Genomic DNA, 27,039 nt, shown 5'->3' with positions numbered 1-27,039 from the left:
AGTGTTTCTTGATGTGTGATGTGTAGGCAGTGGTATAGGGATGTCTGCATACAGCTGTGTAAAAATTAGGAAATGCTGTGTGTTCTCTGGGACCACTTCAGGAGTAAACTGAGGCCAAATTTGTGTTCCCTTATAATATTCTGTTGCCATTGCCTCCAGAGCAGTGAGGCTTTTTTTTTGGTGTAGTTGTGCAGTGATGTGGAGAAGGAAATTTTTCATTGTGATCTCATCTTTAAGATTTAGTTTAATTTTTATTTTAATGCTGCCGGGCCTGTCCCTTTTTTCACTTTTAACATATCCTACAACGCAAATCACCTTCAGAACGTGATATGGTGACCATCGTGTCTAAAACACTCCAAAAGTTTCCTAAGCTAGATAGTTCCAGCCCCAACACACACAACTCTGTGCCTCCCAAAAACAGTCACCTGAAGGGAAAGACAGAGGCTGAAATGGAGCTGCTGAGCTGGGCCTGCCCTGGGCTGAGCTCACATTCCTCCAGCAGGGCCTGGGGCCTCTTTTGAAAGCAACCTTTCAGCTCATGGAGCTGCATTGTGTAAACATCTTCAGCAATAATTTATTCTCTTGAAAGAGGCCAAACTAATCCTGGTTGGAGCTGCCTTAGATGTGAGTGTGAGCGGCACATTTTCTGTCGTGCGACAAGCGTGACATCACACGGGTACGGCGGCAGAACGTGGTCAAAGAGCATTTTAAACAAATTTGAAAATCCTCCCCTGTGGGGCGGATTTATTGGGAATGCTCTTCCTTCATCTGTATGTTATCAAGCTGAATACCAAAGCCTTGGTTTTGCTAGAATGTTTCTATATGTGGAGAAAAACCCAGGGCTGATTTGAGCGCATCGGTATTTCCCTCCCCACTTTGTTTTCTGTCTTGGAGGAAAAAAAAAAAAAAAGGCAGCAAATGTTTGTAAAAGGGGGAGAAAGATCTTTATAAAATCTACCTGGATAGAAAAATAAGTCAATTTTTATTCTGAATTTCGGAGCGTTTGTGATCATAGTTTTTGTAAACAAATTCATGAAGCCTCTGGAGAAACATATGACTTTGATTTTATTTTTTTCCCCTCTTATAGGAGCAGCATTCTTAACTTTTGCCTTACATTTTTTTTTAGCACAGCCTCAGAAGCTCCATGTTGTTTTTGTCCTGTAATAGCACTCGCCCGAGCAAGGACATGGCATCTTTGGGGTTTACCTCTGTCTCCAGCCCCTGGGAGGTTGTTTACTACTTTCAGCCTGGAATAACAGGCCAGTCCCAGGGATCCTCCCTGGGGAGAGGGATTATTGGCATCTGCCAAAATACCACCTCTGTGCTGGGCCAGGCAGCAGGATGCTGCCCTTGGGGATGTTGTGATGGGGGTGGAGAGACGCTGGCTGTGGGTACAGTGTCTGTGGGGCAGCAGGATGCTGCCCGTGGGGATGCTTCCCACGGGAATGTCGCAGTGGGATGCAGGATGCTGCTGAGCTGCAGGGTAAGCACAGCCCCCGGCAGTGTGAGCTCAGCCCATGTCTCCTCTCAGGGGGGGAAGAAAACAGTGAGACCCTTTTCAGGAGTGAGGTGTGTTCGAGCCTATATTTGGATGCTGCGCCTCTTCTAAGTTTGGTTTCCCCTCATTAATACAGGAGCCGTTTTAATCGCCCCGTAGGGAAAAACATGGGGTTGCTGTAGGGTGGGTTATTTTGGGGTTTTTTTCCGTCTTTTATGAAAGGCCAAGGTCTGTTTTGGAGACCTGGAGGCGAGGGAAGGTGGAGGAAGGGGCGGAGGGCGGGAAGGGAGGGTCTGCTCCTCTGAGCCCCTTTGTGTGGGAGCCACACGCTTCCCACTCACCTCCCGCTGGGATGAGGAGGGGGCACTGGGATGGGGGGCAGCTCCTGCCCTTCCTAATGGAGGCACTGGGGTGGACATGGCTGCAGAATAGAGCTGTATGATCACGTTCCCATCTCCCTTTCCCCAGAATAGGCAGCCCTTGGGCTCCTGCAGGGCCGTGGCTGTCCCCGGCTCGGGGGAGTGTGGAGAAGGAACTGTGGCAGCGTCCTGTTCAAATGAGAGTTTTTCTACCTTTTGCCATGACCTGAACCAGGTTCCCCCCTTTTTGCAGCACGATGTGCTCACAGTGGGTGTGATGGAGGAGTAGTGGATGGGAATTGTGTGTGTCGGGGCTGCTGGGAACGCGTGGAGTGGAGCCGTGTGTGGGAATGGACGTGTTTTCCTTCGCGAGCCGCGGGCGAAGGAAGCCGAGCTGCCATGAGCTGTCACTCCGTGTTGTCACACAGGCCTTGCTGCACTCTTAGATACCTTCCCTGGAGTGCCAGGGTGTTTATCATCCATCTCCCTTCTGTGGCAGAGTCACAGGGGTGTGGAGAGCAGTGGATCGTATTTGGACATCGCTGTGTCCGTCAGGAGGCCGAAGGGTGGTTTGGTCTGCTGGTCGTGTCCTGGTGGCCTGAGCTGCTGCTCCCATCCAGCTGTGGTGCCATGGCCAGCAGAGACTCTGCATCCCTGTGGCTGCTCCCATCCATCTGTGGTGCCATGGCCAGCAGGGTCTCCACATCCCTGCAACTGATGATCCACAATTATTACTTCCAGTCACAGCAGCATAGAGAGAGTGTCTGGATCCTGCCCTTCCTCAGGGACATGGTTTACTGGTAGACTTTAAGGTTAATGGTTGGACTTGATGATCTTGGAGGTCTTTTCCAACATACACAGTTCTGCTCTATTCTTAGGTGCCTCTGTGTAGGTCTTGATGGAAGGAAAGTTTCAGAGAGGATGTTGATAATCTCTTTCATACTGTTCATATTTTAGGCCACCCCCAAAAAGTGTAAAAGTACAAGTCCATCAGGTTATTGCAGTAAAAGCAAAAAGGACATGAAGCTTAAAAATCCAGACACCCTGAGGAAATACAACAAAATTGAATTAGTTGCAGGAATTAATTCATTTTTGCTAATTCGTGCTATTAATCATTTAAGTGATCTGAGATGGAAATTACAATTCTAATAGTTACTTTTTGCTGTATTTCAGGGTACTCTGCCCTCCAATAATTTGACCTAGTTTATTGGTGGTTTAATTCCACTTTCTCATTTTGAGCACTTTTTTCTTGTTACCAGCTTTGTCAAGTCTTCTAAATATTTTACTCTCTACTCCATTCCAGGGTCAAATGGGACAAGCATTAACTTCTGGCTAAAAAAAACTGTGGTGAAAACCAGTGCTAGTGTAGTTCCTTAATGGAACAGATGCATCTGACCTGAAAAATTACTTGTATGCTCCAAAATTTACTTTCCCCCTCTTCTTCAAGAGTATCTGATAAAAGATTTTTCTACTGTAAAAATCCCTTGCTCGTACCCTTGGACCATTCAAATTTCTGTCCATATTGGCTCAATTAAGGGCTTTTTTTTTTCTGCTTTCCTCTTCTAGTAGTCTTCTGTGGTGAAGATTAACTTCATAACTAGGATTTGCTTTTCAAAAAACAATGTTTGCCTTTTGTGAAACTCGTGGGGAGCTCCCGCTGGAATTATTTGCTCACTCTGAATTTGATCGTGTTGCAGAAACGCTGCACGTGCTCCAGGGGAAGCAGCAGATTCCGGGGGCAATGTGTGTATGGAGAAATCTCGGTTTGTTGTGATAGCTCTCATTTCTAGGACAGATGTACTCAACTAATTTTTTTAATTAAATGCAAATCATGGGTAGTGCAGGGCGTTCGTTTACCAGTGGCTTTTGGGATGTGTTTTTCTGTGAGGAGTGAAACGTGTCCCTTGGAGCAGCAGGCAGGGGATGAAGAGTTCCTTCACATATTTATCAGTGAGCAAACCTGACAGGTCTTTAGATAGAAGCTGGAGAATTATGTTTGTGTTTATCCCTTTGGCTCGTTCTCTAATATATTTTGTAGCAGACCTCTTCAAGTGCGTGGAGTATTGTGGATCTGATGAAATCCTTGTAAGGAATTACAAGGATGTAATCCTTTGTAAGGAATTAGGCCCAACTTTTCTAGCAAGTTAAAAGCAGCAATTAATATTTGTACTTAGTGAATTTTGCAAGCAGTATTAAATCACTGAGGTTAATCTCCTGACTCTCCTCCCTCAACTCCCCTCTGAGTGAAAAATACAGGTATGTCATTTCTTCTTTCACAAGAAGAATGGTTTTCCTGTGCTCTATGAGGCCTGTACGTAAAGTATCACATTTCTGCAGTGTTTGTGAAGAGACACAAACAGTGTTTGTCTGTGGTCATATTTCTGAGAGTAAAAGGTCTTTAGAAAAAAACTTCTGTTCCATTCTTATTCCTTATTCTTGTGCAAGGGTAGACAGAACTTTTCCATCCCAGATGACCATCCTAAATCATCGTGGTTTCTAAGCCAAACCTTTTTTTTTCTTTTGAGAAGTTATGAATCGAGTGCTGCTTGAAAAAGAAGTTAAAGGAAAACCCAGAAATGGTTCCTGCCTTGTGTTACTGAGCTGCGTGGGCTGATGGGCTTCCCCTTCCCTTCCAAGCTCATCAGATTTGGGGTTTTGTGAGCAGAAGTTGTTGAGCTTCATTTGGAAATGAGTCCCTTTACCTGTGAAGGCTCCACACTGTGAGCTGCATCTTCACGTTTGTCTTTTCCTCACTGTGCCAGAAAGGGATAAAGTCCCACCACTTTCCAGCTCATGTTTATGTTTCTAGTTGGTGAGACAACCCAAGTGAAGCAAATGCAAACTCTGAGGGTACTGGAGTAGCTTCTGCCCTTCTGGTTGTCTGGCCCAGAGCAGGAGGCCGTGGTGCCTGATGCTCCTGCCTCGCTCCCCTGGCTTGCACAGGGCCCTGCACTGCTCAGGTGATTTAAACAACCAGAACCTGAAGTCCATCACCCCAACATCAGCTCTGAGAGGCGTTGGGGTAAATTATTATTCAGTGTGTTCAAAATAGGAGTGCATCCAGAGCCCGTGGGATTTGCTACCTGGATCTCTGGATTGATGGGATGTCTGTGCAGTGACAGAAACAACCGCAGAGGGGTGATGGATGGGGGATGGCCTTTGCAAATCACAACAGGGTAGGAAATGAGGGGTGGATGTGAATCACTGATAAGTAGCACTTACTGTAAGGAGCTTAAAAATAAAGAAATATTCCGAGAGCGGCTGTAACTTGCAGGAATTCGGGGTATCTCACTTGTGGCTGTGCTGCAATCTCTGTTGCAGCTCTTTTTATATCCTTTGTCCTCTGAAATACCTCGCTGCAGGGTTGGGCTCTTATTTATTTATTTCTTCGGCTCGGCAGCTGCAGTGCTCAGACTGGGAGGCTGAGACGCTCACAATGCTCTGCCTGCTGCCAAGAGAGGAGGTATTTGCATTCATTTTCACTTTCTTATTCTGAATACGGAAAACAAATAACCCCCTACAGTCCCCCTGAGTCCTGCCTGCCCTAAAATGTAAATACATGTGTGGACACATGATTTGGAGTATTTAGTCATGGCTGTGTTACATCTCTCAGTTTACCAGGCAGGTTATAGGAGTGTCCGTGTTCTGTGAACAAAGAAGTCTCACAGTAATCCAGAATAGCCATATTAAAAAAAACCCCAAGTTTTTATATATATATATATATATATGTATGTATAAAAATATCAGTAGTAGGTTTCATAGCACTTTATTCACATTATTGTTTCTGAATTATTTTCTTTTTTTCTCAAAATCACCAGTTGTTCATACTGATCCTGTCAGGAGCATCTTTGCTCAAAAGAGGCAAATCGTTGCCATTTTTCACTCTGTAGGTGATTCTGACAACGACACGAGGAGGAGGAATGAGAAACTTGTCTGAAGTTCCGACAAGTGCAGTTTTTGAGGTGCAGAGCTGGATGTTGGGGTGACTCCCATGGGGATTGGGAGAATTTGGGAGGCCATTCTGTGCCGCTCACTCCCTCTCACTGACAGTCTTACAAATGGGAAACAAATGGGATCGCAACCGTTCTGAATGTGCAGCTTGGGATGTGTTGACTGGATTATGAAGGGAGCAACTGAACTAAAGGGACGTAATTTAGGGGCGGTGGATCAGAGAAGCCCAGATATTGAAACTCCAGATCTTTATAACATATTGACTGAAACAGATATCAGAAATAACCCTATTGCCACAACAGTTGCTTGTGTGTCTGCTCAGGTTTTACTAAGCCTCTCGTTATGATTCAGAGCATTGCGTAGAAATCCACTGTGCCATCTTTTTTTAATGCATTAAATGATCTATAACGTGTTTCTTTTGTGGTGAAACCCCACTGCCTCAGCATGAAGAGTGTACATGTGTGTTTGTTTAAATTCAACATGTTTTCCTCCTCCAGTGCTGGAAATAGGACATTTTTAGTTCTCCAGTCACCACTGCAGCAAACCCAGTGGGTTTTGTGTAGTTTGTGTTTGGCTTTTCCTTTCCAGCTGAAACATCAGGGTAAAGAATCCGAGTGCTGAAGGGGAAAAAACAATCTGCTGGTACCTGTTTAGAAATATCAAATAACCTCCAGTGTGGGGGTTTATCTTGCTGTCCTTGTGGTAAAGACACGTGAAAGCCACGCCAGCGTAGCCTGTAGCAGCTTTGCAGGCTGATGCAGAGCCGAGATTTGATACACGGCAATGAAATCAAACCGCTTAAAATCATCTTTTATTGATTTTTATGAAGGGAAATCCATACCTGCGGAACCAGACCGCAAGTTGTGCTAAGCCCTGCCTTTAAATTTCGGCTTTGTTTTCGTGCGCGCGTGTGCTTTTCTAAAAGGGCTTTTATCCCGTGCCTTGAAAGCTGCTCCTTCAAGCCCGGGAGGGTGAAGGGCTCCGGCCCGGACCCGCGGTGTGCAGCGGGCTGTGCCCACGGGAGGAGAAGAGGTTTCCGTGGAGCCGGGCCGGGGTTTGCGGGGGCGGTGGCGGGTCCCCGGGGGGCACCGAGGGACACCTCGTGATGCTGCTCCGGCCTCATAAACAAACCATCACGTGGGGGAGCGGGGCGGGCAGGGAGACACAGCCCCGGCATTATCCTGATTGGATTTCCCCGCCGAGCCGGGGCTCATTTGAATGTTTTGGAATGAGTGGGGAATGAGACAACACAAGGCGCCTTTTTTTTTTTTTTTTTCCCCCCTTCTTCTTTTCCTGTTTTTTTTTTTTTTTTTTTTTCCCTTTTCAGTTGTGGGATTTAGGATGCACAAAGAGTCGTTGAACCTGTGAGAAGCCTCTTTAAATGCAGGTGTTTGCCAGGCAGCCTGATCTTTCTTGGCAAAGATACACGAGCGTGAGCAAGCGCTGCGCATTTACTGTCGTGAGAGGCTGCAGAGGTGCAGATAAAACAATGATTATATTTTGAGGATTTAAAGAGTTTTCTCCTAGGCATCTTTTCCACCCATTTAACCAGTAGAGGTTTTATTAGAAATGGGTTTCACTGGCGTGTAGTTCCCCACACCCAGCAAAGCCACAGCGCTCTGGATGCGACGTGATTCTTTGGACTGGTCTGCTGAGCATTGGTTGGGAATGATTAGACTTTAAAAGCATTTAGCTCCAAGGGTAATTATGGCTCTATTTCTCCATGTTGAGTCTTTTGATTTACAATGTGCACGTTGTAAGTGAGCAGGGTACTGTCCATAACACAATATACGCTGCAGGACCTCGCTAAGGAAATAACTTGGATCATGGGATTAGACTTACAGCTGCTGAATGCTTCTTAGTTGTAATCTTCATCCTCGGATATGGGGGCTCAGGGATCCTTTCGTTTGTTGGATGTGTATCAACATTGTTGTTGTATCAAGGTACCACTGACCTAAATCAACAAAAACTGGATTCACATGGGCATCAACTTTGTAACCTCTTTGGTTATTGAGAGGGTTGCCAGTGGGCTGTGTGGACGTTTGGGAAGGACCAAACTCATGATGATACTTTATTGATTTGTAGGGAATAGCTCATGAAGTTGCATTTTCAGGAGTCTGAGATAGGAAGGAGGTTTGAGGAGTGATTTAAGAGCTCGAGGAAGAGCCTGCAGAGCGTGCAAGTTCCCGAAGGGTAATTTAGGCCAACAGGGGAAAAGCTGACGTAGAGCAGGAGATGGCAGAGAGAGCAGATGCTGGTTTCATCCACCCAGAGGTGAGACAGACACGGGCAGAGCTGTGCACTGCCATGCAGGTGAGCTCAAATCTGAGGAATGAGAAGATGGCCAAGGGGCTTGTGGACTTGTAGAGTTTCTTTTAAATGTAGCTTGGCAGGTTTCAAACTGCATTTAAAAGGATTTTGGTTTTCAGAGGCATTGCTATTGTTATTTGTTCTGAGCCCGTTCGTTTTTTGTTATCCGTTGCACCGAAAGCCACAAAATGCCTTTGAAATTGTCTTTTCTCAGAGGTACTTGGTGCTCAGGAACACATTGACCTGGTAATGTCATTCTCCAAATGATAATTTTTAAGCCAGACACATTTGTTAATCTTAAAAAAGGCAGCTTGGAGCAATCTCCCAGGTTCAGATGCAGATGGTTTGGACTGTGTCCCAAGCTGTGCAGCTGTGGGCAGCTCACACAGACTCCAGGTTCCATATTTGTGCCGTGGGTGAAATCCTGTCACATCCCCACCGGTGTGTTGATAAATCCAGCAGTGGCTGCAGGGCAGTGGGGCTGTTGGTGGCTGAGAAGATCCAGTTGTGATTGACACTGGTTGTGTAGCAGAGGTTCCATCAGACATGGAACAGTCAAGTGGGGACCAGAGGGAAAAAGATGGGAATCTTGTGTGGCTGGAAGTGGCTGAACTAACTCTGTGCATGTGTGTCCATCCCATGGTGGAAGAAGCCACCATCTCTCTCCAGTGAGACAGAAAAGCAGAATTAGATGAACTTTTCTCAAGTGACAAATTTGGCAGTGTTATCTCTTAAAAACAATTGTTGGCATGAAGTTAATTCAAAGACACTTAATGATGTAAGCTTGTAAACTTTCCCAGGTGGCACCATCTGCATATGTGATTAAAAACCACCAGAACGACAAAACAAAGAAAACAATGTAGTTTGAAAAGTGAAATTAATTTGTGAAACCATTTGGCTTATTACTTAAAAAAACCTTCAAAACCAAAAAAGTCATTGAGTCAAAATATCAAAGATTGAAAGTTTTGGAGAAGATAACTTGTGTAAAGTTTTTTACAAGGATCCCAAGATTCTGCTTTACATCCTTTTACCTATTACAGTTTATTGTGCCCTGGTCTAGTTGACATGGTGGTGTTTGGTCAAAGGTTGGACTCAAGCTTGGAGGTCTTTTCCAACCTTTATTGTTCCGTGATTCTGTGATCTGTCCTGTATCCCTGTGAAGCCCTTGGCTCAGTGCTCTTTGGTCAGACAAACCTCACTTCTTTCCATGCTGAATGAAGATGGTGATATTTGTTGTCATCCTTTCAAGGCTGTAGAATCTTCACCAGAGGATCTTTGTGTTTGTCCAAAAGGACCCAAGTCCGATATTACAACAGTATTTTACATTTCAGACAAGGCTGGGGTCCACTGTTAGACTTGAAATATCTGTTTCTCTGTGGTTACTGACATATTCACTGGTAGAAATTTTTGCAAATATTCCCAAAACAAGCTGATTTCTAAAATAATTTTAAAAAGATCATCTGGCTTCTTCTTGGTCTTTTCTCTATTATGTACTAGCAACCTCATAAGAAAATACTTGAACCCCAGGTCCTCTGAGTAGTGTTCTGTAGTCGTGTGCTAAAGTCAGGACTTGTTGCATTTTAAAAGAAAATTATTATGATCATGTAATGTCAGGGGCTTTTGCATATCAAGGCAAACAACTTCTTCTGTTCTTAAATCTTCTCCTTTTGCTCTAACATTGAGTAACTCATAATTTTTTACTGCATCTGTGTGTCCCCCCCCCGCTTTAAAATGGGCATTAAAAAGAGCCACTTGCTTAGATTTCATACTTTGTAAAGCATTAGGAGAACTGCTGATTAAAAAGCACTGTATAAATGTGAAGTATATATTTTTCTGTTCCTAAGCATTCATCAAATTTAATTTGTGGGAACCAAGGCCAAGAAGCTGCTGTTGGGAGGAACAAGCCCTTTAAAACCCGGGAAGGGGAAGCGGAAGGTTTGTCAAATGAACTGTTGCTTGAAAAGCACTTCCCAAGGAAAGGTATAACTGGATTAAAAGTTTCCCATGTGGGGAGGGACATGATGTGGGGAGGAGGCAGTAATTAGTCAGTTTGGAGATCCTGCTGTAGCAGTTAATCCTCCAGCGGCAGCGCGGCCACCAGCGGATGCTGCATCCTTGGGGATGATCCCTGGGAAGCTGCTTTACTTTCTGTCATCACTTTAACGAGCCCCTGTGCCTGGATAAAGTGCATCAAACGAGCCTGAGGAATATTTAAGCTGAAATACGTATTAAGGGTAGTAGCTGGCCCAACCCCTCGCTTTTCCCCCACGTCATTCCTAATTCATAAAAACAAACCATGGAGCAGCCTTGAACTTTGTGCAAAAATCTGTTGCTCTGTAATTTGCAATTTAAATGATACTTCTCTGTGTTTGACTGCAGGCAAGATCAGCTATTCTATTCCCATCCAATTTAATGCTTTTAGTCTTGGGTGTGTGCGTGGGACATCCTGGAATACCAATTATTTTTTCCCCTCCCTGTTTCGTGTTTCAGAGCCATCAAGAAGCAGGAGCTGCTGTTATTTGGTAGTTCCCTTTTTATTGTTTTTCAGCAAAGGTTGTGTCTGCAAATTGGGGTTTGTCTGGGGTTTTGTTTGATTTTTAATCAGTGTGATTTTTAAACAGTGTGTTCAGGCTGGTGTTTGCATAATTACAGAAAACTTCATTTAATGGGTATGGAAGTTGAGGTTCCTAGAACTGCAGAGAAGGCTGGGCCTGCCCTGCTTGAAATAGAGACAGATCCATTGTTGTTTCGTTTTGCAGTAAACATGGGAAGAGAAATATCATTTCTAATGATAGAATAGGCAAGTTTTTCTCAAATTGAGTGTGGTTTGATGGCAGTACAGCCCTGTCCCCCTCCAGCTGCCAAAAACCAACCATTGGTCCCCTGTTATAGTCAGGACTGGCTGGGCCAGAGGTGACAGATGACTTTGTCACAACATTTCTCAGCATCAGCATTACATGTTTGGGGGGGTGATATGATATTGATAACTGGAGCATGGCCAGAAATATTTTGTTCTTGCTCTGCTTGGTGTACTGTAAATATACACCTGGAGAACTTAGGGAATGGGGTGCCCCAGGTGTTCAGATCGGTAAAAGGAGGAGGTTGTACTTTTGAATAGTAAAAACACAGCATAGCATCGTGAGGAGGTGCAAAATGGGAAGTGTGGGGATGTTTTCTCCCCTTTGACCTCTGTAACCAAAGATATTGGCAGTTATTGGCTCAGGGAGACCCATAACTGGAAGAAAAGGTAATTGCAGTCTTGTTACTGCAGTATTATTGAGAAATAAAACTTAGAATTCAATAAATTTTCCATTTGTAGGTGTTTATAGGTGTCCTATAAATCTAATAGTTTGTAGGGTAAACGAGGCTGTAGCAGGTTTCATGGTCTGTCTGAAGTCTGCACGTTCTGCATGAAGAAGCTGTAAATACTGATATTACTGAATTGTACAGCTTGTTTGGCTTGGAAAGCTGTGTTTTCTCCTGTACCTAGTGCTAACCCTCTGCAGAATTAATGAAATGCTTAGTGGAATTTTATCATTAAAAGAGAATTTTTAAAAACTGCTGTAGAAAAGGGCCTGTCAAATTATCACATGATGTGGAAGAACATCATTGATCTACTGCAGCATAAACATTTTTTTAATGGTGTAAATATGTGAAACTTTTTTTTATATATAATTTCAGAAGATAACACCAAGTTTTGCTGTATTTAGTTCTTCAAAGAACCTTTTATAATTTTACTCCCTGATCTTGATGGATGAAAACATAATCCATATTTAAATCCTTTCCTCAAAGTGAAGCGAACTTGCACCTCTTTGATAAATTTAGATAATTTTTCTTCTTGCTGAGTTGGAGGAGTGTTTAATAGCATTTAAGAGTTTGTCCTGTGTAATGAGTGTGCAAAGTGATGGGAAACAATTCCACTGTTGAGATGGGGAGAGGTACAGATCGTGTTTGCTCCTTGAACATCTGACTCATCAGAGCTGCCTGTTGATCCTCACAGCTTTACTGCAAAGCAAAGAAAGCTGCTGAGTAAATTGGGAAAACCCCCCCTATTTTTCTAAGGGAAAACAGTCTCAGATCAGTTAGACAGAGTTGGCCATGTCACCACCTGCTTCCCTGGTTGTGTTTTTTGGTTGGTAGGTGTGGAGGCTTAAACTTTTTAAGCGTAGCCCAGACCTTGCCACACGTTTGTGTGCGAAGCATTTAGACCTGCAGAGAAATTCTCCTGAACTTAATATGGGCTGACTCCTCAGCACTTGGGGGATTTGTGGAAATTCCTGCAGTTGTTATGTGGAGGGTAGAGTACAGGGCAATTACCTGGAAAGAGAACAGTGTTTTCCATGCTTCCTTCCCCCTTCAGTGCAGGGCAGTTTACTCTTTGCTTTCTCTTAATTCCTGGTGTGACAACACCATTTGTGCTTTTCTGCAGAACCCCACAGGAAGAGTTGTGGGTTTCTTGGTTTTTTGGGGGGGTTTTATATCTCTAGTACCTTAGTGAATCATAGAATGTTAAAGGTTGGAAGGGACCTTAGAGATCATCTAGTCCCAGACCCCCCCCTGCCATGGGCAGAGACACCTCCCACCTAGACCAGGTTGCTCAGGGCCTCATCCAGCCTGGCCTTGTAGTGAATCCCACTCCATGACAGACCCCAATCCCACCCACCAACAACGTTCTGAATTTGAAAAATGCCTGTGCCTATTTCTCCCTCTGATTTTTTGATAAATACTTATTTTTACTGAACATACAGAGGAGCTGCAAATTAGGAGCAGTTTTGTGCCCTGCAGGTGCCTGGTGTGAGCTAAAAACGCATCGATGCTGAGGCGCCTCTGTCACGACAAAACCTTGTGGTTCTCTCTGGGGTTTATGAACTAGTGAGGTGTTCTTGTTTAAAAGATGGGATGTGATTGTGTGATTCTTGGGCATTCCTATGGGTTGGGTGTGTCACCCAGCCCTCATTCATAGGAAAGCCCATATTTTTCCTCAGTTTGCTGCATTTAGATACCCGATAGAGTCTCTGTCTCTGCCACCCACTGGAGGTCTGTGGTGGGGCAGCACCAGTGAATATGTGTGATCTCAGAGGGGGATTTTGGATAAAGTTTGAGGGTTTTGTGTCCTTTAGATTTTGAGAGGCCAAAGTTGGGCTTTTCTGTAGTTGCTTGGATTTGCCTGGAATTCTGGTGTGTCCATGGTGTAGGTGGCTGACGGAGCAGCTCAGTGAAGCATCCAAGTGCTAAAATAACCAGGGAGAGCGAGCAGGAATCCAACAGGGCTTGGGCTGCAGACGAGTAGGAGCAGCATCGATGCACAGCCCGGTGCCAGCTCGGCCTGGAACTGCACAGACATGGCCTCTAATACCAGTTTCAAGGGGAGCTGCCAAAACCACAGTGCTCAAGGCCTCTCCCTCCGAGCTCGGCCAATGCTCGAACGAAACAGCCCCCAGCTTGTTCCTCCGGGACACAGGCCTGCCTTGTTAGGAAATCGGTGAAGTTTGGGAACCCACAATACCTCACATAGCTCTGTGTACAGTAACGGAGGGTGGAAATAGGGCCATAGGCATGAGCAACCAGACGAGCTATAAATATAGAATACTCCCTCAATTCCAGTTTCGTTAGTCATGGGAGGACAGTGAGAGTTTTATAAACTTATAAGGAATATACAAACAGTTCTGAATTTAAAATAACTCTGTATAATTTTTTTAGTGTGTGTGAAAAGAATATTCTTTTTTGAGCCCATCCATGTAAGTATCTGCTATACACAGAGCGTAAGGATCTGCGTATTTATATGTTCATGTGAATGTGACTTGAGATGACAAAAAAAGGTACCAGAGAAGAAAAGCGTAGCTCGAAACGTGCCAAACTCCAGCAGAAAAAGAGTGGGAAGCAGCGTGCTTCCCACTGTGTGCCAGTATCAAAACCATGAATCCCCTCTTTTCCTTTAATAAGTGCTGTCTGGTGCCATCTCCAGCTTCAGAGCAGCCAGGCAGTGTCTCTGAGCTGGCTTTGCTGCAGCCTGGAGCCCCTGTCAGATCCAGGGATACGCCTCACCTTGGCTGTCCTTCCTACAAACAAACAAACAAACAAACAAATAAATAAATAAATAAAACTCTGGTGCTCCCTAATCTGATCACAAATCCTTACTACAGGGAAGGATTTAGAAAGTCCGAAGCAATGTCATTATTATTTTTCCCCAGTTGTACTAACAGGAATTCCTCAAAAGCACGTGCAAGTGTGTAAGCAGAGACAGCTCAAGCATCCAAGTATTAACTGTGTGTGTGGCAGGGCTGGCAGTGCTGCTTGTCCTGTCAGTATATTCTGTGTGTTTGCAGATTCTGGGGGCTGACACAGTCAAACAGTTGATTTTATCAAACTGTTGGAAGAGCTGAAATAGTTCAGTCTCATAACAGAGAGACAAGGGACTAAGTACAGGGTGGACACTGCTATCCCTCCCCCAGGTTAGACGAAAACCCTGAGCACACCCACGTGCTGTTCCCATCCATGCCCCTCACTGACACAAGTCACTTTTTCCCAGTGTTTTCCAACTCAGGTGTTTGAGTCCTTTGCTTGGCTTGAGCTATCCAGGGATTCAGAGCTGCTGAACATGCAGTGGTTTGATTGGGGCTTCCTTTGGGGTTGTGGTAATGTCCAGTGCCTCCTTGGATTGAGAGCATCCTTGCACTTCCCAAAGCAGGCTCTGCAGCCCACTCAGCCTTTCCTATCCGCACACAGAGCTGTCCAGGAACCCACAAACAAACAGGCAACTGTTGCAGCAGTTCTGTTCTTTGGAGATCAACCCATGTAGGATGGAGTTAAAAGTTCATGTTCAGATAGTCCAGGATGATTTACAGAGTATGAAAGCAATTTGCATGAAGTCTGAAAAGATAAATCAACATTTTCCCTTTTCCCTGTGAAACACTTCCATCCACATTTGTGGTGTGTGACAATAAACTAATTTTAATGCAGCTTTCAAGTCAGTTGTATCCTTCCTGCTGTCCGTGTTGCCCGTAAATTTGTTAAAATGCATTAAGAGATGGATTAATGCACAGTCTTCCTGTCTGCTTTTAGGTCTTACAAACTCTGGCGCCTTCTGCATTCCCTCTGTGTTTAAAATAGAGGAAGATTTAGAATGAAAAAAACTACTCCATAATTACTAAAACCAAGGAAGGAGCTCGCTCTGTGTTTGTTGTGGATCTCAAGAGCACAACCTTCAGTTGCTGTCAGATTTGCTTAAACTCTTGTATTTCTGGAAGTCCTGAAGGAAATGCTTTATTTGATAATTTTAGCATAATTGCCTTAATGTTGTTTGGAACATCTTCGTCGTTAACAGGGTCCCTTCACTTGCAATGTGCAGATATTGTAAGTGAGGTTCTCCCAGATTTGGGAGTTTGTAATTTAAAACAAATGCACCAGGTGTCTCTAACTTTCCAAACCATCTATATCCTTGCAACTTGTTCTGCCCTTCCATTATCATTCTGGTTTTTTGGGGTTTTTTTCGGGTTCTGAAACATCTAGATCTTAATCCTGGCTCTAGTGGCCTGTCTCACTAGCAGCTGAACAGCTTGAAAAATCTTGATCTGTATGAAACAATTTGAATATCCTTGCTCTTTCAGGCCGTTTCCTTGAATTTTCATCTTTTTGGTTCTTAAAACTCAACAGGCTTTCTTATTTGTCGTATCCTAGCTGGAGATGAGCAAAACCCGTCTGGGTTTGCCCTGCTGTGTGTATTGTAAACAGTTTTCCTGAAGCTTTTTCCCTTTTCCTTTTAGTGTAATTAGCCTTTGGCTGGAGCAGTGTTGATTTCTGCCTCCAAGATGAGCTTTGTCTTTGATTGCTGGTGCCAGAATGGTTAAACTGTTGATGGGTGTAAGGCACAAATGCAAAGGGCATTCCTGAAAGAAGCAGGAGCTGAATCCCTCAGAACCAGTGACTCTTGTTTGCCCCGGATTAAACTGCCGTGATCCTTCGGCATTAAGAGAACTCCATCATTTAGGCCAGTGTGATAATGTTATCAAACTGTCTTCCTCCTTTGGAATAAATCTGGAATGTGAAGGGTATTCTTCCTCCAGCTGGGGTTTTGCCAGGAGATGGCTGACCAGCACTCCTTGCTTGCAGTATATTAATTAAATCCTGTAAAGCTTATTGCCTTACACTTGCAGCATTTGGAAGACAGGCAGATTAAATCTAGCTCTGAGCAACAACAAGCAAAACCCCAATATATTGCTCGTAATCTGCAGCAAAAAGAAAAATAATTTGCCTCAGAGCTGTTCTTCAGCAACTCTTTGCTTTCCTTATCTGTTCCTGCAGAGTTCAGGAACTCCAGTTGCCCCTTTAGGAATGGGAACAAGTTTGTGGCAGTGAACGGGGAACAGCTTTTGCCACCACGTGTTCCTGCTTGCATCCCCCCTTTCATTGGTGTTACTGTTCTGATTTGCATCTTCCAGTGGGAAATTTCCCTTTTCATGGAGGAAATGTTTCTGGAACAGAGCAGTACTGATGGTCAAACATTCCTGACCGGTTTGTTTACTCAGTGTTGAAGACAGAGTGAAACCGGCCTGAGCGCCCCAGAGCTGGTTGTGTATCTGCCTCCGTGGGGTTTGTTTATGTACTGAATTCACACTGGCGTGGAAGGGACAAAATGGACTTGTTTTTTTCCTCCCTCTCTCCAGTGCCAGCTGCAATGATGCCAGTCTGGGCTGTGCTGGGCAACATCAATGTTTTGAAAGAGAATGCAGTTCGTGCTGCCTGGGTTTGTCAATAACTCGTGTTTATTTGCACCTTCCTGGGCCGTAGTATTATACACTTCCAGCAAATGCTCTACCTGTGCTGGCCATGGGTTCCTGTTCACTGGGGGCTCAGGTGGTTGTTTCCATTTGCTCTGATTTCAGCGTGATGGGAGTCGCTGTAACACTGCTGGAGCTTTTAGCAGGGTTGATTGCTTCACTCGTGGAAACCTGAGGGGACGGGAGGTCGTACAGTGCCAGAGTGTCCCTGAATCCTCTACTCACTCCAAATAAAATGGACTTAGCACACATGTTGTTGTGTATCACAGCTGGCAAGTCTGGAAGCTGTTTTGGTGTAAAGGAGAGGTGGCCAAAAGAGGAGTGTGGGGTCATCAAACTCCAGTGAATCCGACTGAAGTACGCTCGCTGAATGATGAATGTTCCCTCTCTGCTTCAGAGACCTTATTGCATCCGGTGGAATCTGGGAGTCTCCAGCTGCTGGGTGATGCTGGGCTTTCCTAACCTGCCTCCTGCTGCTTTTTTTCTGCTTCCTTTGCTCTAGAACCATCTACAGGTGTTTCCATCTGAGCAGTTGGCTCCAACTGCTGCTCAACTGGCTGAACAGGCAGTTAGTGTGCATTGCTTTTCACCCATGAGGAGGGGGATGCAAGAGTTGATTCATTTATCAGTCTTTCATATGGTTAAAAATTGGGCAGTTAGTGGGCTGATATCAGGTTGGGCAAATCCTTTGAGGTTGTTTTGAGGCTCTGGATGCTTCATCACACCTACTCCTTTGGCAAACTGAAATGCCAGGAAGCAAGAAAACAAAAAGCTTCGTGTGGAAGTCAACCAGGAGTAGTTGAACATCAGCTGGGTCTGTGTAGTACGAAGAGGATAATTCACAGAACAACTTCAGCAATAATTTCAGGATTCTTGGAAAGATCCCCAAGATCAAAATGGGCTGGTGGTGACTGGGATGTAAACATGGAAACACAGGGCTGGTGAAATGATCTTGAGTGGGGATAGACTTAATGCCCTCTTGGTGTAAGTTTGTATAGCCCTACCCAAAGATTTCACTGGTGGCCATGACCCTGCACATACTAGAGATTTAGAGAAGGGGGAGAGGATCCCTTTCAGGTCCCAGTATCAGTGCTGGGTTGACCTGAACCTTTTGAGATCTGGCAGTTGATGTCAAAAACTGCCAGACTTTATGCCTTAACCACTAGAAAGCAGTTTGAGATGGCAGCATTTCTCACCTTCAGGATTTTCACTGAATGTGAGATAAATGATTTCAGAGCACTGGGGAGGGGGGAAGAGAAAAAAACCACCAGAAATACACTGTTGTTGATATGCTGCTAATACCTATTTCTGTAGTAATATAAAGATTTACACAGCTACTCTGAGTGGCCTCTTCAGTTCCTTGGAGATGACTTTTACCCATATTCCTGTGATCAGAACACGTTACTGCTTGTATTTAATATGTGTATTTCCTTATTGCAGCCTTTATTCTGTAGTTATTTGATTCCAGCCCTGACCATGAATCACTGGAACTGGATTTTCTGAGTAATGTCTCTCCAGTCTCTCTATTCTCACAGTATACTGGGCAAAAGAAATCAGGTCGTGTATAGGCTGCTCGAAGTTTTGAAGTCAGCTGTTTGAAAGGCCGTACCAAAGTTTAGCCCATTAAAATGCAGTATTTTAAAAATTCTGTCATGTAGAAGGATTAACATTCCAAAAGTGACCGTATTTTTCTGTCTCTGTGGATAAATTTAGACAGCTAATTTTTTTCAGTAGTTGGCCAGGAGAAAACACTCCTTTCTTCCTCTGGTTTCTGTTCAAAACTAGGTGCTTTTATTTTTTTCCCTTTTTTTTTTTCTGAGACATTATTTTACGTGAGGGTTGCTCTAAAAAAACCAAACAGTATAAGAAAAAAAAAAAAAGGATCAAATACACTTTTTACAAAGAGAGAAAGAATCTTTAAAAAATATTTATCCCACACTTGGCAACCTTTTGCTCGCCCGCATGTGACTGGCGCGGTGCCATCCTTGGCCGAGGCCGGTGCCTCTGCTTGCCAGGAGTCTTCCTCTTCTGGCTGCCTTTTCCCTCCCTGTGACTGATTGTTTATTCACCTGATTTTTCTCTTGCAACCTTGCTGAAGTCATGGCGTCTCGGAGATGATAAGAACACTTTTGTCTGCCTGGACTCTGCCGTAGCCGTGATGTCAACGCGGGGTGTTTGCAGCGAGCGCTGGCTCGGTGCTCTTTCACAGAGCAGGGAGGCATTAGATGTCAGACAAACTTACTGCCACCTCCTTACAGTCAGCCTGTCCAGAAAGCAGTTGCTGTAAATACAGATGATTGTTTCTTGCCTTTTTTCTTTTTAGCATCATGGGGGTTTTAATTGAGAATAATGAGTCTCTCTGAGTCAGATTCTCTTGAGGCTCCTCTTCTTTCTAAGATCTTTACATTTAGTTTTAAATTCTCTCCTTTCTGGTAAGTCAAGTCTGAATCTGATTTGCTCAGTAAAGGAGCATCTTGGAATGAAATATTTTGCCTTTTTTTTTTGCGAGCGACCATAGGATCTTAATAGTACAAGGTGGTGTTAGGTCAAAGGTTGGACTTGATGATCTCAGAGGTCTTTTCCAACCTAGTTGATTCTGTGATTGTGTACTCAGAAAAATGTCCTTAATTTTGTTGTCAAGGAAAACTGAGTTGAAGAAATCAGAGAGAAGCTGAGGCATGGATGGTCAAAGAAAGTACTGGTGTTGGTTTTGCTCCAGTAAATTTGATTTGTGGATACTGGAACTCTAGTACTGTCCTTCTTTGGAGATCTGATGATCTGACAGTACTTTCACTCCCCAGATGTAACTGGACACTGGTCTAGTCAAGCCTCATCATCTCTTTATTAAAGTGCTAAAGGGTCCGCTCTTCTCCAGCTCTTGCTTTGACTTCCCTGTCCTGTGGCTGCCCTCCAAGGTCTCTGATATTTTCCATTATTTTGGTATCTCCATGTGATGACAATTAAGTATTTTTTGCCCTTGGGCTTGTCAGCAAGGATTTGTTCAGGGGGTTGTATACAGTCATCAGCCTTCGTGGTCCCAGGCACTGTTGTACCTGGCTGATAATTTCTGTCCCCAAATGTCAGCACTGTTTGCTTATGTTTGTGTCTCTGATGTTCTTGCGGACTAAAGTCAACAAGTTACCCAGTGTATTTCAGGGTGCTTTTTTTGGCCAAAGTGTTTTGGAACCTGCATTTTACGTGTTTTGCTACAAATCTAGCAGCCCAAGTAGCACAGGGAGGGTGAGGGGAGGACAGATGGGGCTGGGCTGTGAGGTCAGCCAGTGTTGTTTGGTAAGGATTTTAGAACAGGGATATCTGAGGGAACTGGCGTGTAAGGCAGATAAGGCTTTTTGTTGTTGATAATGTGTCCTACACACACACACAGAAGTTCTTGTTCTGCCTCTTCAAAGAAACAGGATACCCATATTGTCTCCAGGCTGAAAACTCTGCCAATGTTTGCAAGAGCAAGCAGAAAATAGGGCTGAGGGGAAAACGAGGTTGCTGAGCTTTTACAAAATAATCTTTAAAAAGTTTTCAGGAGTTCACGTTAAAACAGTTGTGATTAAAATATTACTATAGTTTTGAAAACCCGTTCCAGTGATTGCCTTTTTCGTGTGAACTTGTGTATCCTTCTGTGCTCCAATTTATATTTCGGTAGACGAGAGTCAGCAGATTTACCAGGAGATATGCAGGGAATCCTATTTTTATAGCAGACTGCTCATGAATGGCAGAGGCATTAAGGGAATACAGGAGTCTTTCCCAAGAACGAAATAAACTCCAGCTTTCTGTGCTATGTTTATCTCAGTACTTAATGTTGGTAGTATTTGTTTTTCGGCAGATTGTCTAGATGAAAACAAAAAATCTTGTAGTTGATCAATACGTCAATACTGAACTTTGTGGAGGCAGGGAGGGGTGTGTGTGTTATTTTTTTTTAGTAGGGCTTTGAACTGGAAATGCAGCTACCACATGAAATCTGAGTTCTGGCACCCACTCAGCACAGCAGTCCATCTGCTAGCAAGACATACTGATTTTTTTTTTTTATTTTTTAATCCCTTAGTAGTGGCAAATGCAAGTCCTGTGTACCTTGGGGTGAGAGGCAATTTGTGATGCCTTACTAAGGTGGCATCTGGGCAGACTTCTTTTACTCTGGTGCAGATTACAGTCAAAAAAAGGATACACACCTGCATGTGTGTTTTATTTTGGTGTAAGGGTTTGGGGCATATGGGTTTTTTTTCCCTTTTCAAGCTAAAAAAAACCCCCAACAAACCGGCAGCTTTACACAATGCATTATTTAACAGTGGTTGCCTCTGCATTCCTGCTCTCTGCAGTCTTACAGGTAACTGGCTCTGCAAAAATTTGCTTATTTTGGCCTACATGTGATACTTATGATATTTGTGCTCTCTGGGCAGGCACTGGCTGCCCTCATGCCCCCACCTCCTTGTTCTCGTAGTGTCCCCTCTCCATCCATTCAACAAAAAAAAGAAAAGATGATTGAAATGAATCAGGGTTGATACAGAATCATTTTGGTAAGAAATGCAGAATTCTCTGATGGCATTTTGACAAGTCCTTTTCAAGGTGGGCACTACCTTAAAGCTGTCAGAAAACAGCTTCTTATAATCAGAACTCAATCTAAGATGTCAAGATCCTTGATGCAGTGGGGTTGGATTTTTTTGGTTGTTTGTGGGTTTTTTGGTTGGTTTTTTTGTGGGGGTGGAATTATTATTGTTATTGCTATTATTGCTTAATAGCACTCTCATGCATTTTTTTCCTGTGGTGATGATGGTGCTCTGCTCAGTGGCATTGTGAAAACACACTGCAAAGCCTGCTCCTCATTAAGGGAAGAGAGAGGGCATCAAGATTTTAGGGTGTTCAGTCCTGCATTAGAACAACGCCGTAGCTGCAAACTGAGACATAAATCACACTGCAAAACCTGTGTGGAACTGTTACGGTTTCATCAGCTCCTTCCATGTTCACGTTGGGATATGAACTTCTTTCCTGGTTCTCTGCTTTTTGCTCAGATCATCCCATTTGAATGTCTGTGCTGCTTCCCTTGGATCTCGCTGTAGTGGTACCACTGTAATTCACTTTTCTGCTGTTGCTGCTGGGGCAGTGTTTTAGCTAAGTTAGAAAGTGGCAAGCAGCTACTAAATGCAAACCAGATTTCCAGTCTATGTGTTTCCAGAGCCTCTGGCACATGGCTTGTGTGGCTAAAAGGCCATACAGTGCTGCAATCAAAACGCTGTTGTTACATAAATACAATGCTGCCACTTCTTTTGATCTAACAGTGGTGAGCTCGGCTGCTGAGGATTCTGCTCTTTGGTCGTGCCTTCCAAGCTGGAAACGCTTTCACATAAAACGAAATGTCTCCATAAATTTGCACCCCATTTTGTTTTGTTTTTTTTTTTCTCCCTTTCATATTTTGTTCTCTGAACCCAGAATTTGAGGATAAGGCAGAATTCTCTTACGCTCTTCAGGGGGGAAATAGTAGCTCCATAATTCCTGGGTATTTGATGTGGATGATGATTTGATACTTTATTAAACCGCATTTTGCACACATAAGCAACATTGGGATGCTACTCTGGGGTCAGCCTAACCATGTGTGCTGCAGTGGAGCAGTGCTTCCTTCTACAAGTGTAATTAAGCTGTTTGAAGGAAGCTTGTTTTCTTGCCAGCGAAAGACCAATTTGAAGCACAAATGGGAAAGACAAGAAATGCTTAGAAAGACAATAAGCCAACATGCCAAAAAAAAAAGAAATTATCCATAATACGAGGGCTGTGGAAAGGGTTCTTGCCTGTTTCCATTATCCTTATGTTGATCTTGCTTTCAGCAGTTTTCTTTATTACTTATTTCATTCATGTCATAAATTCGATCCGAGGAAAAGATACTTTCAGGCAACTAAAGCTGAGAAAAGTAGAATTTTTTACAAGAGCGGTTTTTATGTTGGTGGGTTGTTTGTTTGTTTGTTTGTTTTCAGAGATGCTCCAGCGCCCAGGGAATCAAAGTGTCGTAGAGCTGTACAGGGATTTTGCTTTAGTGCCAGTCTGCAGCAGCTGGTGTTGATGCCCCCTTGTTTTCTGCCCTGCAGTGTGCCCCAGCTCGTGTGGGAAGCGAGCCTGCACAGACCAGAACGAGTGTTGCCACCCCGAGTGCCTGGGGAGCTGCACGGCCCCGGACAACAACACGGCGTGCGTGGCCTGCCGCAACTACTACTACGAGGGGGTCTGCATGCCCACCTGCCCCCCCAACACCTACAAGTTTGAGGGCTGGCGCTGCGTCACCAGGGAGTTCTGCTCCAAAGTCCCCGCCACGGATGCCAGTGAGTACGAGAAGTTCGTGATCCACAACGACGAGTGCATGGCCGAGTGTCCCTCCGGGTTCATCCGCAACGGCAGCCAGAGGTAACACAGCTGGGGGAGAGGCCGGGTTTGGGTTTCCCGCTCCCAACTCCGTGGCAGCAAATGGCTGGAGGGAGAAGTGAGGACACCCATGGAGATGGTTTGGCTCCCTGGCAGAGCCTGGCTTGGGTGGATTCGCCCTTGAAAGGTCTGGTGGTGTGTGGTGCTGTGCACTGCCAGCGCAGCGCAGAACCAGGGCTTGGCTTTCATTTTGGTGTTCTCTACTTGAAGCCCAGGAACACAGGGTTGGAGTTGGCTGATGACCATTATCACACACAGCAAACCACAGGAGTCACCTTGCCTTGCCTGTTACTCGCTTTATGTGTGCCTGCATTTTAGACACACGTATTCTTCGGTGTATTTAATTTTATTTCCCTTTGTTTCCACTATTACCAGGAGATAACAATGGTATTTTAGAAGACAGTGATTGTGTAGATTGTGACAAAAATAAGGCAGCTGCTGGCAATAGTACACAGAATAATTTCTTACGAGAGTGTCACTCACCTGCTGTTATTTAATTGTAACAGTAGAAGTGATGTGTGCTTATGAGTTTGGTAATTTGCTGGTGGTTTAAGCAAGCAGCCTTCATTGCCTGCTGACCCTTGGAAGTTGTGGACTTGGAGTGAAGTACAGTCAGCGTGCTAAAATTCCTAGTGCCTCAGTACTGTGCTAAAAAGACGTCTTTGTAGGCTGCTGGTTTTTTTTGGGAAGATGATGCCTGCACCAGTTGTGTGTCTGTGCATCCATGTCACCCATGTCTTCAAGGCAGGCTCCAGCTGACATTTGGATACAAGCACCTTAACACTGCCCAAATCCAGCTACTCACCTGAGAAATGCTGCTGTTGTTATCTGGGTGTCATGCTCTCCTGCAGAGGTTGAGAGCAGCTGTAACTCGAGGCTGGTCAATGTTCTCTTTCCCAGAGGTGCTGTTTTGCAAATGGAAAACATTTCCAGTGTCCTTTGTACATTTAGTTGAAGCCTCTTTCTTGTATCTGCAGCTTTTAGTGGTTTGTGGCATGTTACAGTGCAGGATTTTGAAATAGGAGCTTACTACTAAGCAGAGCAGCTTTTTTTTCTGTTATGGTTTATGCATGGGAAACTGTTATCAATTTGCATGTTTCCTTAAGCCTCAGAAAAAAAGTGGGTTCAGTTTCTTTTAAAAAGAATAAACAGTAAATCCACGTCCATCAGTGTTGTCAGCAGAAGCCTTTGTCTTTGAAGCTGGATTTGTTTTTTTCCTTCTTATTTTTCCTCTCTAAAGTGATAAGGTGGCATAAGTAATCATGAAATACCAAGGAAAGTGCTAGAATAAATTGAAAAATAAAAATTACCTTAAATCAGAAAAGACCTTTACCAGGAGTGGTCAGAGGGCCTGTTTTGTGCACCCATGAAATGTCCAATTTTGAGATTAATATACAGGCAGTATAATGTCAAGCCTTTAAAAAGCTGCTGTAGCCAAAAGCTTGGACTGACCTGAGTTCTTATTACTTGAGTTTGGCCACTAAAAAATGCTTCTGAGTGCCTGTAGAGTGTAAGAAACAGAAATGAGCCTGTGCTTCAGTGTCTCCTCCCAGCTTCTGGCAATCTGGTTTCTCTGAGGTTGGGGCTGTGTCTGTCTCAATGTTTTATAGCCAGTGGTGACCTGTTCTCTTTCCATCTGTATCACCCATTTTGAACCTGCTTAGACTTCTGGTCTGCCTCTCCTAATTCCTCTTGTCAATTAGTTTTCCTTGCATCAAGACACGACCTCCTGTTTGCTTAACTTGCTCCTTTAATGCCTCTCAAGCTGTAAGAAGTAATGACTAATGGACTGCTCACTTTCTCCACATCCCTCCTGACTTTATGCCCCCCCAGTTGTCTTTCTGAGTTAAAATGTCCAGGAGCATGGAATTCCCTAGTGCTGAGCTTTAAACACTGGTTTAAGGCCATGGAGACAGGCAGCTTTATAAGAACGTGAACAGTATTTTCCCATCTCTAGTTCTTGGCCTGGCCTATTTTGGGAAGTTGGGCCTGGATTAGCACAAAACCTCACTGCCCTCTGAGGTAAATGAGAAGGGAAGGGTTTCTGGGGATACTTAATCAGAGTAAATGCACAAATACAAGGGCACTGGGTTATACCTGGAGCTCCTTTGACTTTGGAAGGACCCCAGAGCCTCCCAGAAGCTGACAGCCCGTGGATGTGGGTCCATTCATTCACTGTAAGCCAGAGATGCTTCAGCCTCTTGGAGTCAAGTGTGTCCTCTGAAGAAGCTGGCAGCTTTCATTCTAGCCTGGAGGGTTTGTCCAAGCTTTAGAGGGAAATGTCTTCCAAAACTCAACCCAGAGCAGTCGGTGGACTCAGAGTTGTGTATTGGTGCTTATTTTGAATCTCTCTTTCTTTCCCAGCAGCATGTTCTGCAGCCCTTGTGAGGGGCCCTGCCCCAAAATCTGTGAGGATGGGAAGACGAAGACCATTGACTCTGTCACATCAGCACAGATGTTGCAGGGCTGCACAATCCTCAAGGGGAACCTGCTGATCAACATCCGCCGTGGCAGTAAGTGATGGCCTCTCTTTCTGAGCCTCTGATAAGGCTGCTGTCCACGTTTTTCCTTTTGTCCTCAGCATAGTGATAAGAACATTAAAAACTCAGCAGGCTGTTTACTCTCTAGCCCCAGAGCTCAGCTCCTGTTTGATTTGGCCCACGCTGGCACAGGTATTCAGTCCCAGGGAAAGCTGGTATTTTTGTTAGTTTTTTTGGCAGAACAAGGAACCAGGATTAGGCAGTTAGATGAGCAGTAGTCCAAAAAGAATAATAAAGGCAGAAAAGTTGAAAATCCTTGCATCTGGGTAGGTAAATAACTTGTTGCATGACACTGTAAGGCTGCATATCCCCACTTTTTAAGGCAAGATGTGGTATTTTGCTAAAACATGAAATCCAGAGTGCTGGGAGCTCATATAAAGCCCAACACTGTGCTGCTGGATGGTCAGCGTTAGTGAGCTGGCCACCCTTGTCACATGTCTTGAACAAGCTCTGGATTAAATTTGTCAGAGCAGTGATTCATCAGCCAGGGAGGTGTTGACAGCTGATGAGCTCTTAAAAGCAGAGTAAAAATCACTGTTAGTTTTTATTGGACGTGTGTCTCCCTATGGAAGGTCCCTTTCAGTTTCATGAATAAGGTTTAAAGATTGAGATCTGTTTGATTCCCTGCCTCCTGCTGAATGAAAGCTTCAGGGTTTAGTAACAGCAGGATGTGAATTATTTTACTCAAGGTCCCGCTTCTAAAGGTACAGTCTTCCCCTATGGAAGATGTTCCAGTTACCTGTGGCAAGTGTGGGGTTTTTTATTTTATTTAAGGGTTTTTATTTTATTTATCTTAGAGGGCTGAAGAGCATCTGCTTATTTGGTATGGGAACCAACCATTGCTGAGGTAAGGACAGCAAAGCTTGAGCTTGTGAAGGATGGGGTGTTGCAGACCTGGGCAGGGACAGTTTGTAGGGTACTGAAGGACTGAGGAGTGGAGCTTTCTCTGCAGTCATTTTAATAATTTGTAATAGAAAATCACCTTCAGTGAGTTGTACAGAACATGCTCCATGGCATGAGCACATCCTTATGGGTTTTATCTTCACTGTTTCATCCAGAGTTCTCAGTGCTGTAGCCAGAGCTTCTCAAGTCATGGAAATCAGTGCCCTGTGCTTCCAAGCACACCAGTAACATACCCCACCTCTTCATCTTCAGTCTCATTCTCTGTTTTCCAGTGGAGCTTTCTG

The 27,039-nt window shown here is 44.3% G+C and overlaps 1 protein-coding gene across 3 annotated transcripts in view; it reads left to right on the top strand.

Annotated features, from left to right (window-relative positions):
- IGF1R (insulin like growth factor 1 receptor) overlaps nt 1-27,039 on the top strand; it is a 165,527-nt gene that overhangs the window by 104,446 nt on the left and 34,042 nt on the right. For 2 of the 3 annotated variants that reach the window (XM_051796781.1, XM_051796780.1), the window contains exons 3-4: nt 22,982-23,294; nt 25,677-25,825. In XM_051796781.1, coding sequence (XP_051652741.1) covers nt 22,982-23,294; nt 25,677-25,825 — 462 coding nt within the window. The remainder of the gene's footprint in view (nt 1-22,981; nt 23,295-25,676; nt 25,826-27,039) is intronic. The other variant, XM_051796782.1, reaches the window with a different exon arrangement.

The sequence above is a fragment of the Manacus candei genome, unplaced genomic scaffold, assembly GCF_025592945.1.
Source record: "Manacus candei isolate 608988 ecotype Guabito, Panama unplaced genomic scaffold, ASM2559294v1 h1tg000046l, whole genome shotgun sequence".
Lineage (NCBI taxonomy): Eukaryota > Metazoa > Chordata > Aves > Passeriformes > Pipridae > Manacus > Manacus candei.
Note: the sequence above shows the minus strand (reverse complement) of the source record. Positions and strands in the feature narration are given on the sequence as shown.